General features: G+C 34.4%; 1 protein-coding gene across 11 annotated transcripts in view; it reads left to right on the top strand.

The window, feature by feature from the left end:
* Window positions 1-20030, top strand: part of MCTP1 (multiple C2 and transmembrane domain containing 1) — a 774261-nt gene that overhangs the window by 343139 nt on the left and 411092 nt on the right. For all 11 annotated transcript variants that reach the window (XM_056820811.1, XM_056820808.1, XM_056820812.1 and 8 more), the window contains exon 2: window positions 12481-12595. In XM_056820811.1, the coding sequence (XP_056676789.1) occupies window positions 12481-12595 (115 nt within the window). The remainder of the gene's footprint in view (window positions 1-12480; window positions 12596-20030) is intronic.

Here is a 20030-nt window from a genome sequence, read left to right as displayed (position 1 = left end):
GAGCTGGTTCTTTCAGTACAGTATTCATCTTTCCATGTCTCTAGTCTTTGTTTTCATTAGCAGATATTTTGTCAAATCAAAATATAATTTTCTTAATTTACTAGTTCTTTGTCATCATCGTCTTAGTAGAGTTCTTTTTTTTAAAAGTGGAACATACTAAGTTAATGACTAGTCATCTTCAAAATTATTTGAGTGTACTCTCCCTCTTATTTTTCCTAGCATTTTCTGTATTTCCCTCCTCCTTTATCACAGAATATCTTGCAGAAAATTGGTTTATGTTTATGTATTATTTACCTCATTATGTATTCCTTGAATGTAGAGATTGAATAAGTTTTCATCATTGAATTCCCAATATGTAGCACATTATCTTTAACATATTAGGACCTTAATCAATGTTTGTTAAAATGAATGAAGGAGAAATTTTTAAAAACCTATCAAAACCTCAAGGGCAAGAAGAAACATAAGCACAGTTTGTAATGTTGTGAAGGTCAATAAATCCTAGCTTAGTAAGCTAATCAGTTATCATGGTATATTGTATAAAATGGCTAGACAATAAAAGACAGATTTGTTCTGATCCAAAATCTTAGTCTTATTAGCTGTGTTAGTATAGAAGCATTTAGTATCTACCTGGTCACACAAAAAAAAGACAAAGACAATGCTTTTGACCTTAAAAAGCTCATATTCTAATTTGGAGACCATATATATATGTGTGTGTATGTATGTATATATATATATATATATATATATATGAAAATCAAAGGGACTCTCAAAGGAAAGGAAGGAATTAAGGGTATGGAGGATGAGAAGAGTCTCTTGCAGAAGGTGGCTGGTATTTGAATATTTCAGACATGAAAATCAGTGAGTACAAATACAGTGATTTAGGAGACATATATGTAAGAGGCAACAAGTAAGCTGGTGTGGGAGGGCATGAATGGGAATTAAAGTGTAAGAAGACTAAAAAAACAGGAGGGGGTTTGGCAATAATGTCATTCAAGGGAGTTTTATATTTGATCTTGGAGTAAATAAGGAGACACAAATTTACTGAATGGGGAGGAGAAAGGGGTGCTATGATTAGATCTGAATTTTAGGGAAATCACTTTGGCATCTAACTGGAGACTAGATTAGATGTGAGGAGAGACATGAGGCAGGAGACCAATTAGAGGAACACTCCAATAGTTCATGTGAGAAGTCATGGGGACCTGATTTAGGATTATAGCTGTTTGAGTAGACTAGAGATATTGTATAAATTAACAATGACAAGATTCAGCAATGGCTTAGATATGCATGGGGTGGGTTGGGTAGGTGAAAGTGAAGAAGAAATGTTGAAGAAAGATTGTAAACATGAATGTCTAGGAAAAAATCATCAGAGAAAAAATTTTGTGTTCTATTGTAAGCACAAGGTTATCATAAAACATCTTTTAAACTAATTTATTATCATTATTAAATATCCAGGCCTTTTTCTTCTTGAGGAAAAAAAATGTCAAAACTGACCAAAATACCATCAAGTCCATAGACATTTCTCCCTACAGGCCATTTTTTCAAGTTCCAATTTACTGGATTCTTGATCAAGAAATCTTTCCCAGTTAAAACTGAGCAGGGGCCCAGAGAATTGTTCAGTTAGAGTTTGCTAAATAAAGAGATCAATAGCCACTGAAATTTCAGTCCACTTGTGGAGAATCAATTTATTTAAACTATTCAGTCCCTAATTGACTACTCTCTTCCAGATTTCTCCTTTCCAGCTAGAGTGGACTCAAGTCTGAGACTTGAGTCAAAAAGATCTTACTTCAAATTGATCCTCACACACTTCCTAGCTAAAGATCTTTAACCTCTGCCTGCTTCAATTTCTTCAACTGTAAATGAGAATAGTATTAGCATTCACAAGAACATTATGAGGCTCAAATGAGATAATACTTGTAAAGAGCTTAGAAGAGTTCCTGGTAATTAGCAGGTTTTAGTATTCATTCCCTCCCCTCCCCAACTCTGATGGAAGTAACTAAAGACAGCTAATCATTACTCTAATCCTTTAAAGGTTTGTGGAAAGAGGCTACTATTCTTAGATGGGTCATTCCATGGCTCTTATTACTTTTCAGTAACCATCCTAATTCCTTCAAGTCAATAGTCCTTAGGCACATCAAAGAGAAGAGTAAGAAATTGTTTTACAATTGACAAAGACTGGAAATGGTTTGCTTCTTTTTGAGAGGAAGGAAATTATAAGACTCTTAATATTTTTAAATGGCCATGCTGAAAGAAAGGGAAAGATTTGAGAGATGTATATTGAGTTTTGTTTTGAACATGATGAGTTTGAGATGCTTGCAGAATATCCAATTTTTAGATGCTCAAAAAACAGTGGAGGGGGGGCCTGAATCTCAGAAGAAAGGTTATGGATGGATTTATAGATCCAGGAATCATCTGCATAAAGATGATAAATGAAGCCATTGGAGCTGATGAGAATACCAAGATGCTTGGGACAGAGCTTTAGGAACTGTGAAGATTAAATTAACTCCCCTGCCCATTTTTAGATTTAATCACCAAAAATATAAACAGTCCACTTAAACATTAAATGGGGAGGCCTGTGACCCACGTGTGTGATAGTGGGTGATGAATCAGAATCAAAATGAATGCCCCCTGGGCAGTCCTAAGCAAAGCTTCAACTGTAATTGGTAGACATAAAAGTGGAGGGACGTGCCAATGGCAAGTTCCAATCTCACTAGGGACTCCAGGGGTTCCCAACAGATGGCAAATTGTCAGTCAAGAAAATAACAAATGGAAGACAGGTGTTTGTCATTCGGCCATGGATATACTTTATGCCTGATAGCTGCTCCACCATCCACAGGCCTGATCTTTATTTTATACCCATTTTCTTGGCACTCAGATACATTACCTAACACACATGTCTAAATAGAGATAATTGGAAAAGTCTATCACTTGATTAACATTCTATATTCTTGTATTGTGATTACATATTCTTGACAGAATAAAGGTTTCACACAAGATAAATGATTTCATCACAGGTGGCTTAAGTTTCTTATTACCCTGTGAGGAGCTTGAGCTTACAAACAATCCAGGAAATTTACTTATTGCTTTTAATAAAAAGAAATAATCAATCAGAAATTCTTAAGACAATTCAACAATCATAACATTGAGGTTGAGAGGTACTGAGAACACAATTTAGTTTTAATATTAGACTGATCATTTTTCATGGTTTACTTGGGAGTTTCTCAAGGAGGAGAATCAAGTCACTGAGGCATGATGAAACTTGGTGTACTTGCATGTTTTGTATGGACCTTTATGATTGATTTGTGTGCTGGCTTCATGAGAATGTTTCTATGAGTGGGAAAGTTCTGGACTTGACCTGTAGCTATGGTTTGACTGGGAATTATGTACCTAAGTAAAAGTTAACCCATGGTAGTCTTTTGGGATTGTGTTTGAGGGTCTGATCTTTTGGTGATGTTTTAGGGAAACAGAGTACAGGTATTTTGCTCTTGTATTATTCCATCTGAGGTTAGGGGGAATAGCAGTTAGGTTAAATCCATAGGTAAGGGATGTTAATGAGAGAGGTCATGCAAGAGGGACTGAGTGGGCAATCACATCTTGCCAAGGGTGTGACCTCTTTAGGTACCACAAGTCACCTTGTCAAGACATTGTGGCCTGATGGCTTCCAGCAGAAAGGAACAGGAAGTGACACAAAAGAAAGTGTCTTTAAAAGGGAGTTACAACTTCCTGTGGGGACATCTTCTGAAACTTCTTCTGGGAGTTCTCGAGGTCTTTGTGCTTTGAACTTCTTTTGAAGTTCTGAGTTCAAGTTGGAGACTGGCAAAGAATCTACTGACTGGACCTGAGACCCTGTATTTGGACTGACACGTGGTGAGTGAAAAGAACTGTCTCTTTTCCTGGATTTTTCTGAAGAGACCATCCTCTTGAGAGAGGCTCCCTGCATCCCCAGGTTCTTTGGCTACAAGGACCAAGGCCCCTCCGGCTATGGACTAAGCAAGCCCTGACTGGATTGAACCAGGAGTTGGAGTATAATACTTAGTGCATAGGTTAGATATCTTACCCTACCCTCTCTCTGATTCCTTACTTCACTATTTATATATTTTGCAAACAAATTATAGAAATAAATCTATTGGAATTAATTAAATTCCTGGAGATCATACTCTTGAATAATCTAAACCAACCTTTTATTATAACTCCCTTCATCCCCCTTACAGTACATACAAAAGTCACAGGTGTATCCTGGATGAAGGTCATGAAAAGGGGAATGAAAATTAGTGGTTAGAAGGAAAGAGAACAAAACCTAGGGAAGAGATTGTATGTAGGAAGAAATGGTGATCAACAGAGTCAAAAACTGAAAAGAGGTCCAAAAAGATAAAGATTGAGGTAAGTATCATTAGAATTGACAATTAGTAGATCACTAATACATTTGGAGGGAGAACTTTCAGTTGAATGATGAAGTCAAAAACCAGGTACAGAGCAGAGGCAGGAGGGATACCTAGTTTTTTTCAAGAAATTAAGTCAAAAGGGGGAAGAGCTATCAGGTTCTAGTTATTTATCAAGCATTAGTTATTTAAGACTGAAAGGATCATAAGTATGTTTGCAGGCAGCTGAGAAGATATCAGTAAATAGAGACAAACTGAAGATTTGAGAAAGAGTAGGAATGGCAGTAGGGAAAATCTGCTGGAGAAGATAGAAGGTAATGGGGTCAAGTGTACATGCATGTGTAAGATATGCCTTAGCATTTCTCCTTAGAAGTCTACCTTTTCATATGAGACAAGAATGAAAGAGGAGATAGTGGAAGAAGGCACCAGGGTAATATGAAATAGGGTATAGACAGAGAGAGAGGAGTGAAGGGAAATGGCATAATATTTTTTTCAGTGTAATATAAGATGAAATCCTCACTTAATAGGGTGGAGAGACTTGAAGATGGATGAAAAAGTTTGGAATAGTGCTGTAGTAAGTAACTCTAACTCTAAATAGGGACTTGAGCCATCAGTACAATGAAAATCCTGTTGACTTTATGTAACAAATTTGTTCCAGACCAATCATCATGATTTCAAGATATGTAGCCAATTGATGGCACATGATTGATAAAGGGACTAATTTACAGTTGTTGTTTGGCAGGATGTGATAGGACCTTGGGGTAAGAAATTTGAGTATAGAATTGAATTGGTTCACTAAGGAGTGAAGAAAGGGAAGGAAAGAGAGTATAACCAGTGTACAGTTAGTCTGCAAAAAGAAATGAGGGATGGAGAGAGCAGAGATCACAATAATAATAATGAAAAACAAGGCCAGAGTTGATAAGACAAAGGAAAGTGTGAAATTATGGTCAATAAGAGATCTGATCAGATTATGGAATTTCAGAGTTCATGAAGATGGGAACAGAGCAGTTGTAGGGAATAGCAAGATCAAGCATATGACCCTCTCTGTGTGTGGTACAGGTCAAGTAGGAATTGAGTATAGTGAGGAAATGGAATACTAGAATATCTGGGTGGGGGGCAACAAAGCTGTGTTGAATTCTCCATTGTTGGAGAGTTGGAAATGAGATGGAAAAAACTGAGTCAAGCAGTGAACTCAGAAAAAAGGAGAAAATCCTGAGGGGTTAATCAAGGATCTGAATTGGGTGATAAACTTATGTAGCACAAATCTCAAAGGAGAAGGTAATGTTGAGTAAAAAGAATGTCTTTGAGTGGCATTGGGGATCAAGGATTTTTCCAACTCTTTATCTTGAAAGTTTTATTGGGAAGGTTGTACGTATTCTGTTTAAGTGCATCTATCAAAGACATTATTCTTTCATTTTTATTGATCTTGATATAGCTAGGAAATTTGGAACCACAGTTCTCTTTGTAATTGTGCTCCAATTCTAGTGCATTTTATTTGTTGAATTTTTTAATTGAATTTTGAATTCTCAACAATATTTTACTATTTGTTTTTGATATGTAGAAGGGTTTGTTGTCTGTTAGCATATAAAAGATAAAAGGTTTCTGTGATGTAATTTTTACTCTCCAATGGTGTTTTGCTGGTATGCTAAATGTTTGCAACCTGGTGAGTACTCCAGACTACTTACTGTTTATCACATAATTTTCATCAGTCAGGTCATCTAGGTTCCTTAAGAATATACTTTCTGTTATTTTTCTGAGTTCCAAAATAGAGATAGTTCAAGGGTAATTCATATTCTTACTATTGTTCTTTGAATGATTGTCCAGTGAATAATTGTGCAAAAGAATGGAATGCATTTTGCACTAAAAATAAAATAATTGAAATATAAGCTCATCTTGAATAGGTTTGTTGAAACCATCATTAGGAAAACTCCTCTAACAGCTAGGATAATGGGGATAATATGTATTTTGTCCTGTTCCCACATGGTTTTTATTTCTTCTTGTTATTCATTTTGAAGTCAAGCCCTGGGGTGGTGTTTAGGATGTTATAGAAAAGAGCACTGAATGAGGAGTCAAAAGACCTAGTTTTGACCATAATTTTACTGCCTAGTAGCTGAAATAGTGGGGAAGGAAATCACCTTACTCCACTGGACCTCCATTTTCTTTTCTACATAATGAATGAGAGAATTGTAGATGATCTCCCAGGTCCCTTCTAGCTCTAAATCAATTATAACTGGGTATCAGGATTATTCTTTGATTTATTTTGAAGAACTTTGTCTAACTCTTCTAAGAACTCAAAAGAGAATTGTGATCATAACTGTATCTTAGTTATTCTGATCCTGGCCAATTTTATTAATAATTTGGCATTCCTCTGCTATTTCTCCAAGAGCCATGACCAGTTGTTACATAGCCAAAAGAGGCAAAGTTCATTGGATTCTAGAGCTATTAATTTTCTTGCCTTCAAGAGCTTGGTTCATTTTTTTAAAATTAAAGACTACTTCAACTTGGGGGGTTCTGGGTAACAAAAGGAAGTAGAGTCAGATGACTTGTAATTAATCAAAAGGTGCTGTTTTTATTTAAGATCCCTTGCCTTTTCATTTTCTGGCTTGAGGTTCAAGAACTATTTCACTCCAGGAAAGGGACAAACTGAATTGTTTATATAACTCTAGTTTATTCTAGTATATCCCCCACAAGGTGAAAGTACATTGTGAGAACAGTAAAAAATTAAAGAGCAAGACATTTATTCTGTGGTGTGAGAAGCATCTGGAGTGGGGGAGAAAGACTGAGTACTTGTTAGTTTTCTCTTTGACCTATCCTAGCTAATGATAAACTTCTGGTTATTATTGTAATTTAGTTTTCTGTCTGCCCTGGTTACTTAAGTTAAGTTCTCAAGACTGAGCACAAGACCCTATTTGTAGTCTTATTACGGCAGGCTAAAGTGGGAGAATGCCCTCCTTATTCTTGAATACTAGACACTGGTGCAGCTGAAAGTTGTTTATCTTTTTTTTCAATATTTGTGGTATACTAAAAACCCCCAAATCTTTTTCATATAATCTGCTATATTATGAGTGGGGAGACATCTTGTCCTTATTAAACTGATTTTTGAGCCTCAGTGTAAGACCTTGTATTGATTGCTATTAAGTTTCATCTTATTAACTTCAGTCTGGTGTTCTACTTTGTCAAGATGTTTTTGGCCCCTGACAGTATCATGTTAGTTATACTTCCTAATTCTATATCAGTTGCAAATTTGATAAGTATGCCAAATTTGGCTTTTGTCCAAGTCACTGATAAAAATGTTAGCACAGAGAGTCAAGCTCAGTTTTCATGTACTCTTAATGGAGACTTTCTTCCTCCCAGATGATATCAGACCATTAATGACTACTGATCAAGACCATTCATTCAACCAGTTCTGAATTTATCTCATTGTACACCCTATACCTCTCCACCAGTATACAATGAAGATACTTTATTAATTGCTTTAATAAAATTTCAGAAAAGCATATCAATAGCATTCCTCTGATGTACTAGTCTAGTAATACGGTCCTAAAAGGAAATAACTATGGCGCCGCGAGGCACCCTTCCAAGCTTATAGAGTAGATCTCCCAGCCAAGACAAACTAAGGTTCAAATTACTCCAAGATTATATTGACTCAAAGCCATAATTTCTGAGCTCCCACCAATGTAATTACTTTTAATAGTCTGCCAAAGAATACAATTAAAGCAAAGGCATTTAATGAATTGCCACAAAAAGTAGCAATATAATAATTTCCCTATTAACTTGGGACATACTGCCCCACAAATAAATGCACCATCAATCAAATGAGCAGGGACAGTAGAGAATAAGTTTGATGAGACATGCATGGAGACAACAACATTCTCTCCTGGCTGGAATTGTTTCTCATTTTAGATTTTACCTCATAATACCTTCTCATTCCTTCTTCATTGACTTTGCCTAAATAGAATTTTATTTCATAAGATACTTATCTCCCTTTTCCCCAAACCCTCAGATATCTACTCTGTCAAAATCTCTAGTGCATTCAGACTGTAATTGGTCTTCCGTTTCTTCACTATCATAAATTCTAAGATAAAGTAATCAATGTCCCATCCTTCATTCTTCCTTTCCAAGAAACAACCAGCTTCTCTCTGTGACTAACAATAAAGGATAGAATTTCCTCTTGTTAGTAGTTCTACATCATGTGAAGAAAAGTTTAGAAATCATTAGCTGTTCTCTTGGCAAAAGAAGAGTTCCAAGCAATTGGATATATGAGGTCCCCTTTGGCCACTATATGGTGCCATTGTATCAGGCTTATGATCTATACCCTGAATACTTACTTCATTGATTTCTGTTTTCTCTTCTGGTGATCTGTGGTATATTTAAATAACAATTCTGCCTGAAATCTTGCCTCTATTTATCTTTATCAAAGCATTCTTTTCTTGGATTCTCTGCTCTGATTCCTGAATTTCTGCACCTGGGCATCATCATTATCATTATTATTTCTATTTGGTCTAGATCTGTGATTTCTATTTGTTTGATTTTCTTGCTGAGGAAACTATCAATGCATTTTGGAAATTGTTGGCAAATATAGAGTTGCTTTGGAAAGGGAGAAGTTAAATGAATTAACCCAGGGTTACAAAATAAATGTGTCAGAGATAAACCTGGGAACTAGGTTTCACTGACTGGGAGACATTCTCGATCCATAACACTAAACATTCTCTCACGCACGAGTGTCTTTTTAATGTACAGTGCATTAAGTCCCACCTCTAACTATGTGATGCTGTGCAAGTCACTCACTCCATGAGTCTCAATCTAATCTGCTAAATGCAAGGGTTGAAATAAATGGACTCTAGTGTTCTTTCCAACTTTAAATCTATGATGTCTTGCCACTACAATATTTTTTACTTGGCTTTTTTCCTTTGAATAAAGAAATCCTTTCTTAGCCATTTTTTTAATCTTTGGTCTCATCAAACAAAGAGTGCTATGTTTGAAGTCATTTTGACTTTCCAGTAAATTTTGATTGAACACATTTCCATTATAGGCTATTTATCATATTTTCTTCTGTAGCACTGGACCAAGTGGTCTGAAAAAAGATTCAAGTCCCATGTGATTCAGAAAAAAAAATTTAATTTCTCTGACCTGGAAATGAACAAACCATTTCCTTCTTTATAAAATGAAAGTATTGAACTAGATATTCTCTAAGAATTTTTCCAAATCTAGAATTCCATGATTTCATAACATTTTTTAAAGCTCTTACCTTCTATAAAGCAGTAAGGGCTAGGCAATTGGGGTTAGGTGGTTTACCCAGCACCACACAGCTAGGAAGTGTCTGAGGCCAAATTTGAACCCTGGTCCTCCCAACTCTAGGCTGATGCTCTATCCATTTAGCCACCAAACTGTTCCTGATTCTAGATCATTTTTTAAAAATTATTATAATGCTGAAAGAAAAAAATGGGGTTTTGCCTCATAAAACCTCTGCTATGGATTTTGGTTGATTATAAAATATTGATAAGCTGGAAAAGGACTTTAATTCTTTCAGTCCTAACTTCTTTATCATGTTTTCGTTTTAGACTGTGAGATCATTAAATACTAAAGGAATTAGACATTGTTTTATTGCATTAATTAACTTTTGATGATCAGAATAAATGGGAAAACTTTTACAAAGCTACACTCTCTTGAATAAGGAGGAGAAAATAATGTGTGGAAGATGAAGTGGAAAGTTAGAAAAGGAAATTCACTGGATACTAATGAACTATAACCAGCTTTGGTTTTCCCCTTTGATACATGATGTCACTTTACATTACAAACCTTCACAGAGACTGAGAAAGGTTCAGAATTTTACTGTCAAAAGATAGTAAAATAGAGCAATGCAGCTTTTTCAAGAGGAAATGCCCACAAAATGAAGGGTGGTCAGGGAGAAAGATGAGTCAGTTCTGTTGGCCACACATATAGAACTTGGTATTGGTATTCCATTGAGGCTGCTAGATAAAGTATGCTCTCTCCAGTCTGTAAAGTATGGAAGGATTTTGTGATGTTCTTACCTGGGTCTAGAAAGACTTGACATTGGGAGGAGGCAGCTAAGCCTAGAGAGTGGTGTTGATTTATACTAGGGAAGAGAAGGAAAACTCCTGAGGAATTGGATGGTAGGTAACAATCAAACTTCCCAATGTGGGAAGGGGAAAAGGCTTTGGGCCATTACATTTAGTTATATTCTGTTAGGGATTATCAGGCTTTCATGGGATTTTTCATTTAGCAGGATGAGGAGGCTATGACTGGCATCATTGCTAGTTGCTGTTTAGTTGTTTTGGTCATATCTGACTATTCCTGACCCTATCTGAGTTTTCCTAGGAAAGATACCAGAGTGGATTTCCATTTCCTCCTCTGGTTCATTTTACTGGTGAGAAAACTGAGGTCAACAGGGTTAATTGACTTGCCCAGAGTCACACATCCATTGTCTGAGGTCACATTTGAACTCAGAAAAATGAGTCTTCTGACTTCAGACCCAGCATTCTATCTTCTGTGTCACCTAACAGCTTCTGCCCACTACATATTCCTTATTAATAAATTTTATAGCAATCTATTCTCTGAGTGATACACAGTAGAAAATAATTTTCCTTACTCTTTCCCCATGTGATTAGTGAAACTTGGATAATGTGAAAAAAAAACAACACTGCAACTTTAAAAACTAAAATAGATTTTTTAAAAAAGAGGAAGTAGAGGGAAAAAAAACAGAAGGAAAAGGAAAAGAGACAGGAAATTAAAGTGTGATTCACCATCTTTCTACGTTTAACTGCCTAAACCTTTTTCTCTACACTTTTGTATATTTGGATTCTAAATTAAGAGATGGCAAGAAATAACCAACTAAATGAACAATTAAGCAAGTTTCTCACTTCACCATCTTTCCTACATCCTACTTTTCATACATACTCTCCAAATGAACAGATAGGATGAAATCATGATCTGCTTAGGCCCATGATTTGCTTTTTCAGTGACACAAAAGCTTTCATTGGTTGATACTTTGGTTCACTGTATTTTCCATTAGCTGTTTTTGCACTATTTTAATACTTTGTTCAATACATTGTAGTTCCAAATTTTTCTAGGAAAAAGTTTTTTTAAGATTAGATGAGAAGTTTTTACAAAAACTTTAATGTTTTTTATATCTTACATGAAGAATGAAATAGGAAATGCCCTCATAATTATTTTGCATTTTGCCTTGTCCATTGCCACTATCCCATAAGAAAATGATTTATTTTTGAATGGTCAAAATGATTTCAGGAAAAGTTTAGCATTAATATACTTAAGTTTTTTCATTTCCTGAATTTATTCAACATAAAAATGTAATATGTGAAATGTACTTTTTATTGTGTTGGCTTTATATGTCTATTTTGGGTTGATTTAAAATGGCTTATCTTTTTAGAAATAGTACTTGGGAAAATTGCCAAAGTAATTTCAAAGACTTTATTTCCAGAAGCAGTATGGTACAGGTCTTTAGATTTAGGAGTATGCTTTAATTTTATAGGACATCAGGATTAAATGTTTAGTCTCCCAATGAAAACATATAGCGTATAAATGCTATAAAAATGCTAGGTGGATTTATTTTTGCATAATTATAGTATGTTTTATGTTTGTGTAGAAATTGCAGTGTATAATCCATCAATATGCAAATCACTTCCATAGATAAATGAATCAACAAAGTTATATTGGTAAATCATTTTCATATGTACTTCTACTTACTTATATGAGATGCCAACTTCCCTCATCCATCTTCATTCTCCATTCACCATTACTTGTTGTCTTAAAACTCCTCTATATCTTCATATTTTGCTATGAAATTGTATGAGGCTTCCATCGGGGAGTATTTCTTCTGCTACAGTTTATATCCATCATCAGCTGGGTTGGAAAATTATCTGTTCTTGAGCCAAATCTCTGTTCAGCACCCAAAGAACTTTATGAACCTCATAAGTCCAAAGGACTATATTTTGTGTGAAATTCAATGCAGCCATTTTTGCTTTACTATTTTATGATTGTTTGGGTAAAACTATGTATGGTCTCAAAGGGGAAAATATGTGGGAAAGCATGCCTAAATTTTTGTTTTATCTTTTTTGCTTTTCAGAGAATAAATACTATTGGAACTAGTAATGCCGATCTCCCTTTGGTTGATCCCGGAATGTACCAGTTGGATATTACATTAAGAAGAGGTCAGAATTTAGCTGCCCGAGATCGTGGAGGTAAGTACATAAACTTATGCTCTTAATATAACAGTCTTTATTCATCCTATAGCTTTAAATGAATGAATTTACAATTAGAATAAAAACTTGTTAGAAATTTGGTTTAATGGTGAAAAAGGTTTAGAACACTGAATTATTGGTTGGTTTCCTTCAGTTTTTCATCCAGTTCCTTATAATATACTTTGGCAAAAGTAAGAAGAGAAAGCTGCAATTGGGCTCTTTGAAGGTATTTATGTCCCAAATTCCTAGCATAAGTATTTGGGAGAGGTTTAAAAATGAGGCAAGAGAGTAATGTTAGGTTAGCTGGAAGGCCAGATAGCATTAAAAATGTAGCAGTGATTTTTAGAAGAATTAAATAGGCAGAAAAGGAATGTCATATAATCTTTTATGAGGGTATCAAATGGTTGTTAATTAAGAGCTTGTCTGAATGACTTAGTTTAAGATTATTTGATTGGGCATCTTCATTGGACTTTATGCTTCTCAGATTCCTTTGTTGACTTTTAGGGATTTCTTGATAACCATCACTATATTTTTTCTACTTCAGAACATGATAATTTTTAAATACATAATAATTATGACATAATTAAATAAGAACATTTGAGTTCATAGTGCTTTTAGAAAAAGCATATGAACACTTGGGAAACCTGTTATTGATCAGAGTCAAATATATGTCACTGTCTGTTTATTTTTTGTAAGGTAGCTATGAAAAATATTGGTTCTGTCACTTACTAGCTTTGTGATCATGGGCTAGTCAATTTAACTTTTCTAATCTCCATTTTTCTTATCTGCAATAAAGAGAATAATAAATAATAATGAGATTGTTGTGATTAAAAAACACTTTGTTAATTATAAAGCACAGTAGAAATGTGAGTTAAAATTCTTATTCCTTATTAAACTCAAGAAAGAGCATTTGGTTTGAGTGCTAAAATGAGGAACAAAACAAAGGGAATGAAATATAGTTCTAATTTTGACTTCTGTTTAGTTTATCTAGAGTGTGGGAGGAAGCTTATGATATTGAGTCTCAAAATAAGGCCAGTAATATAAATAACTGATTCAACTTTTAAGTGGAAAGTAAGAAATAGGAAAAGTCTTGAATACGTGATAGGAAATGTAAGAATTTGATAGACAATTCAACTCAACAAGTAATTATTGAGTACTTCTCTGTCTGATTAATGTACAGAAATCCTTCAGTAAGTTAAAGGGTAACTAGTTTCATTATATTAGAATTTTTCACTTTATTTATAAAGATAGAGATAAAATTGGAAGAATTGTTGCTAAAATGCAATATTATCCTGGATATAATAGGGAGTTTTTATAATGGGGGTGAGGGAACAAATAGAACCTACTGACTTTCTTTTTGCTCAGGAATAGAACATCCCTAGGATTAGGGGATCAAAAAAAGAAACATTCCCCATCCACCATAGGATTATAATATATATCTTGCATAAAAGGCTAAAATTGGCATCTAATATTTCCTGACTGAAAAGTAACTTGAAGAAGGAAGCATTGCCTTTTCCTTCTTCTTTTTTCAGTTAAAGTTCCTCATTACACTGATTCCTCAGATTTGGTAATGGCATCAAGATTTAATTGATCTCATGACACTCATCCCATTTCTATGAACCAGACCCTTCTTTAAAAAACTGGAAACGAGATATAATTAACCACCTCAAAAACTATAATTATGTTAAATAATGCTTTTAGAATTGCTAAATACTTCTTCATTTAATGTGAAAAGTCCTATGATTTTGCAAAGCCTAATCTAAAAATTATAATTTTATTAGTCATATGCCCTGCATACATTTTTATAAAATACAAATCAAGATTCCTTCTTCCTCCTCTAAGACTATTCCTGCAAACATCCTCCTGCCTCCCTTTCTTGGATCTCCCTTTTCATTTATTCTTCAACTACCTACTTTTGAATTTTTCTATATTTTCTATTATCTCTTCATATATTAGTATGAGTAGTTCATGGAAGTTCCTTCTCAGCATAAAACTTGTTTAATTTTTGTTGTTCAGTAATGTCCAACACATTTTAACCCGATTTGGAATTTTCTTGGCAAAGATACCAGAGTGCTTTACCAGTTCCTTCTCCAGCTCATTTTATAGATGAGAAAACTGAGGCAAATAAGGTTAGATGCTTTGCTTAAGGTCACACAAGCTATTAAATGTCTGCGGCAGTATTTAAACTCAAGTCCTTCATACTCCAGGGCTGACAGACATTATCCACTGTGCTATCTAATTCTTCCCATTTCAATTGTTAAATTTACCTCCAGGAATCTGGAAATGGAATAAATGAATAGGAAATATTATTCTTGTAATGCAGTTAACAAATAAAACAATGTTTATAAAGTATAAGCATGGTATAACCATTTTATATGCAATAGAAATGCAAACTATGATGCTGTTTCCAAAATAAGTGTTCATGACGAAATGAATTTGTCCTCTACAAATCCTTAACAAACCCTTTTTCCTTGAGCCTTCTACACCATCCAACCACTGTCTATTCCATCTCCTTTCTCCTCTTTATTGTTATAGTTCTTTTCTTTAAAGAAGTCTATGCTGAATACTTCTACTTCATCTCTTCTCTACACCTTGCAATCTGGATTGAAAAATTTCTATCTCCATATTTCATAACATTGCTAAATGGTTGTTTCCTTTGCATTCATCTGAACATGACACTTTTCCGCTTAAAAATTTCAAGTGATTTCCTGTTTCCTATTGAGTAAAGTTCAGTCTCAGCCCGTAAATATTCAGGATCCTCTAAAACAGCAGTTCTCAACTTCTCAAGTTGTAACAATGAGAATACAAAATGCATATCAGGTATTTACATTCCAAATCATAACTGTAGCAAAATTACAGTTTTGAAGTAGCCACCAAAATAATTTTTTGGTTTGGGGTCACTGCAACCTGAGGAACTGCATTGTGGGGTCATGGCATTAGAAAGGTTGAGAACCACTGCTCTAAAATAAGTCATTAGAGTTATGAGCTATATACTCTGTTCTCCCAAATGCTTCCTACATTTTTCATCTCCATGTCTTTGAACTATTATTTATGCATATAATGTCCTCCTACACATCTTTTAACTTCCAATTCAAATATGTCACCTCCTCCATCAAGCTTTTCCAGACCTCCCATAAAAAAATGACCCATCTCCTTGAATTTAAACCAATACTTTGTTTTGCATTTCTCCAATGACCTTACCATGTGTTATACTTTTCTCTATGTTCTATCTCTCTACTAGTCTGTAAATATCATGAAGCCATGGATTTATATAAATTTTGCATGTATTCCAGCACCTTGTACATTGCTCTGTGTATTATAGGTACTTGATAGATGGATTGGATGTTACCAGCAACTTGAGGACATGTATAATAAAAAAAATTGCTGGTCAGATCATGAGATAAGAATGAAAGATAAACTGAAACTAGTGCCAGTGGTACTTAAGTATTCCACCTGCCCCAAGATATTATAAGAATGAGAACCAAGCCTTCTTCATTTTGGATGAGCCTACTATGGAATATTTTTGTACACATCATTGACAAGAATTGCACAGGAGAAAGTAGGAAAACATTACCCACATTATTAAAATCATGGATTCACAAAAGTGTATGTCGTTCTTAAAAAAAAGAAAAGTTATATTTATCCTCAATCTTCTTCCACTCAGTTAGACTGTCATTATGATCAAGAAATTCATAATTCAAGATTATATTTGAAGTATGATTGGAATAACACAGAAATAATCTCGTAGAGAAGAAAGCTTTTCACAGTTTTTCATTTTCAAGATGGCAACCATAGAGACATTAAAAAATAATAATAACAACTTAGAGAATCACAAAATGATCTAGGAGGAAGTGACCTACCTATAAATCATCAAGTCCAGCCCTTTCATTTTATAAATGTGGAAACTAAGACACTTATTCAAAGGCACATAAGTAGTAAATAACAGAACCAGTATAAAAAACAATCTTCTATTCCAGTTTTCTTCACATACACATGCGCGCCCGCACATGCGTGTGCATGTACATACACCTAGACAGAATCATTACATTTAGGTAAACTTGAGCAAGCTAAGTGCCTCAGTGGGTAAAACACCGGGTCTGTAATCAGGAAAACCTGAGTTCAAATCAGACCTTAGACTATTACTAGCTATGTGATCATAGGCTAGTTATTTAATCTAATTTGCCTCAGCTCTGGCCTCTGTAAAATAATAATAACAACAACAACAACAACAACATACCCCACAGGTTGGGGTCAAATTATTTTGTAAAGAGTTTTACAATCCTTGAGGTAATATATAAAAGCTAGCTACAGATAATATTTTTTCATATTTAAATATATGAACTATGCATGTTATATAACCCTATAAACTTACATTTAGCTAAGAAAAGTTTGAACCATATGAGATTAATGCTTTCTAATTTCTATTTTACTAGTGTCATTCTGATTCAGTAATACAGGGAAATAAAATTTAATGCATCTAAATAATGAATGATGCAGAAAAATGCAAGAGGATTTTTCTCCCTTTTTTAAATGCTGTTACAAAACATGGGGAAATGAATGGAATGCAAAGGGAATGGATTATTCCAAATGGTAAATTATTTGCTAGTGGAATGTCAGTAAAGGAATCAGTAATACAGAAAATCAAATGAAGGTAATGGATTGCTTCTTAACATGAAAAATATAGTTAAAATTTCATTTGTTAACATTATAATTTATAAGGATTACTATTTTAGTAGTTTTCCACCACTAACATTCATAGAAATACTTCTAGGCATTTTCAGTTCATTTAAGTTTAGCTGCCACCTGGTAGATAGATGGTGGTATTCTCTGATCAGAATGTTCAGCTGTCCTATAAGTATTATCGATTGAGAAATTAGGATGCTTTTTTAAATTCATTCATTATAGATGTATATATGTATGCATGTATTAGTGTATCAAAATAGACATGGTAGTCAATTTCATTCATTTATATTATATGTTTATATATACATGTAAAGATACATATACATACATAAAAATCTCTATGTTAAAATAGAGTAAACAGTAGCCAATTAAGAGGAAAAACTAAAGAAATATAGCTATTTAGATCCTCTTGAGATTTCTCTGTTGTCTTAGGACATCTAAGCAGTTGTCCCAAAAGGCCTTGCAAATTGTTTTCTTCAGCTTTTAGAGTCCTCTTTTTCAATACAACCATTAATCCCAGACTCCTCACTCAAGGTGAGGATCAGTCCCACATGAGCAGTAAACACAAAGAAATGAAAGGGAGAAAGGAGATAAAAGCTGAGTGCATAAAGAACTCTCATACCTATGGAACATCCAATCAGTTCTCTCAACTAAGTAAATAATGAACAAGCAGAGCTCTACAGGTCATGTGGCATCTAGGTAATCCAAAGAAACAGAAAGGTAAGGAGCAGCAGGTCAGAGTTCATAAATTAGAGTATGAACTTGTACTTTTACTAACTAAATAGATCAGGGAATGAGGGATTGTTTAAGGTGTTTATTCTGGAGAAAAAGCTTTAGCTATGTACCTTCTCTCATCTCTTGGTGTAGGCTCTTAGGAGTTAGACATGTTAATCTCTCCTAGGAAAGACTGCCATAGGTCTCTAGTTAATCCTTTGAGTTGAAGGTGTCACTTTCATTTTGCCTGAAGGAAAAATTAACCAATCAATCAACAGGTATTTACTAAGTCCATGGAATATACCAGTAATTGTACTAAGTACTAAGACAAAAGAGTCCTTGTCCTCAAGTAGTTTATAGTGTTATGAGGTGGACAACCTGCCAATAACTATGTACAAATGAGTTGTATATAAGAAAATAAGGCAGAAGGAAAGCGCTAGAAATAAAAGGGATTGGAAAAGTATTCCTGTAGAAGGTATAAATTTTTGCTGGGACTTGAATAAAGCCAGGAAGCAGCGATGAGGTGGGACAACATTCTAAGTAGGCAGATAGCACATGAAAGTGCCCAGAGCTAAGATATTGGGTGTGTTGTTTGAGGAACACCAAAAACGCTAGTGTCACTGGGTCAGATTACATGGCAGATAGAGAGTAGTAAAAGAAGATTGGAAAGTTAGAGGTTAGTGAGGATAGATTATGAAGGACTTTAAGTGCTACATATACACACATACAACTATATATCTCAATGTGATTGTGTGTGTGTGTGTGTGTGTGTGTGTGTATGAGAGAGGGAGAAAAATGAAATACAGGGTAGTTTGTGAAGAACAATAGAAATCAAAAGAATAAGAAAAGGCTTTATAAAGTAAAAGATGTAAGCAATATGTGTCTTATTTTCCAGCATAACAAACAGGGAAAAAATATACAACCTATATGATACTATCTGCCTTTTAGGGGAGGGGGAGAAGGTGGGAGGAAAGGCAAAAGAAGAATGAGATATTAATTTTTGGACATAGCTGATGTAAGGATTTATATCTCTTGGATAAGTATATTTATTATAATTTATTACATTTTATAATGTGTCATACATATTATTATTATGTTACATGTTATGTTATATATAAAAATACACAATAATTCCAAAAAAAGTGATATTTGAGCTGCTTCTTGAAAGAGCATAGAATCTCTATGAGGTGGGGGGGGGGTAAGAAAAAGTATATGCTAGGCATGAGGGACAGCCAATACAAAGGTTTGAAGACAAATGATGGAGTGTCATGTGTGAGGAACATAGAAGAGACCAGGTTGGCTGAATCATAGAGTGTAAGAGAGAGAATAATGTCTAAGAAGCTTGGAAAGAAAAAGAGTGGTCAGGTTGTGAATATTTACTTGTACAAAAATATTTACAGCTGCTCTTTTTGAGGTGGCAAAGAATTGGAAATTAAGGAAATGTCCATAAATTGGGGAATGACTGAACAAATGATGGTGATACAATACTTTGTACTGTAAGAAATGATGAACAAGATGTTTTCAGAAAGATCTGGAAAGACCCACAAGAACTGATGCAAAGCAAAATAAATAGAACTGAGAGAACATTGTACACAATGTATTATATGATGATTAACTGTGAAAACTGGGCTACCCCCAGCAATGCAAAGATCTGGGACAATCCTGAAAGACTTGTGATGTAGAATGCTATCTGCCTTCGGAGAAAGAACTGTTAGAGTTGGATGGCTACAGATTAAAACATACTCTCTTTCATATCAGTATATTTATGGTTTTATTTTGAGTTCTTGTTGTTTATGAGTGTGCTCTTACATTAATGACTATATGGAAGTGTGTTTTATATGATAATAAAAACAAATTTTTAAAAATAAGTAATCTATTATATAGTATAACATGTATTCAATTATAAGATTCTATTCAATGACTGGAGGAATTCCATATGAACTGGAACAACCTCCAGGAATTGATCCAGAGTGAAAGGAGCAGAATCAAGAAGAACATTGTACACAGAGACTGATACACTGTGGCACAATCAAATGTA

The sequence above is a fragment of the Monodelphis domestica genome, chromosome 3, assembly GCF_027887165.1.
Source record: "Monodelphis domestica isolate mMonDom1 chromosome 3, mMonDom1.pri, whole genome shotgun sequence".
NCBI lineage: Eukaryota > Metazoa > Chordata > Mammalia > Didelphimorphia > Didelphidae > Monodelphis > Monodelphis domestica.
This window is presented reverse-complemented; position numbering and strand designations above follow the sequence as displayed.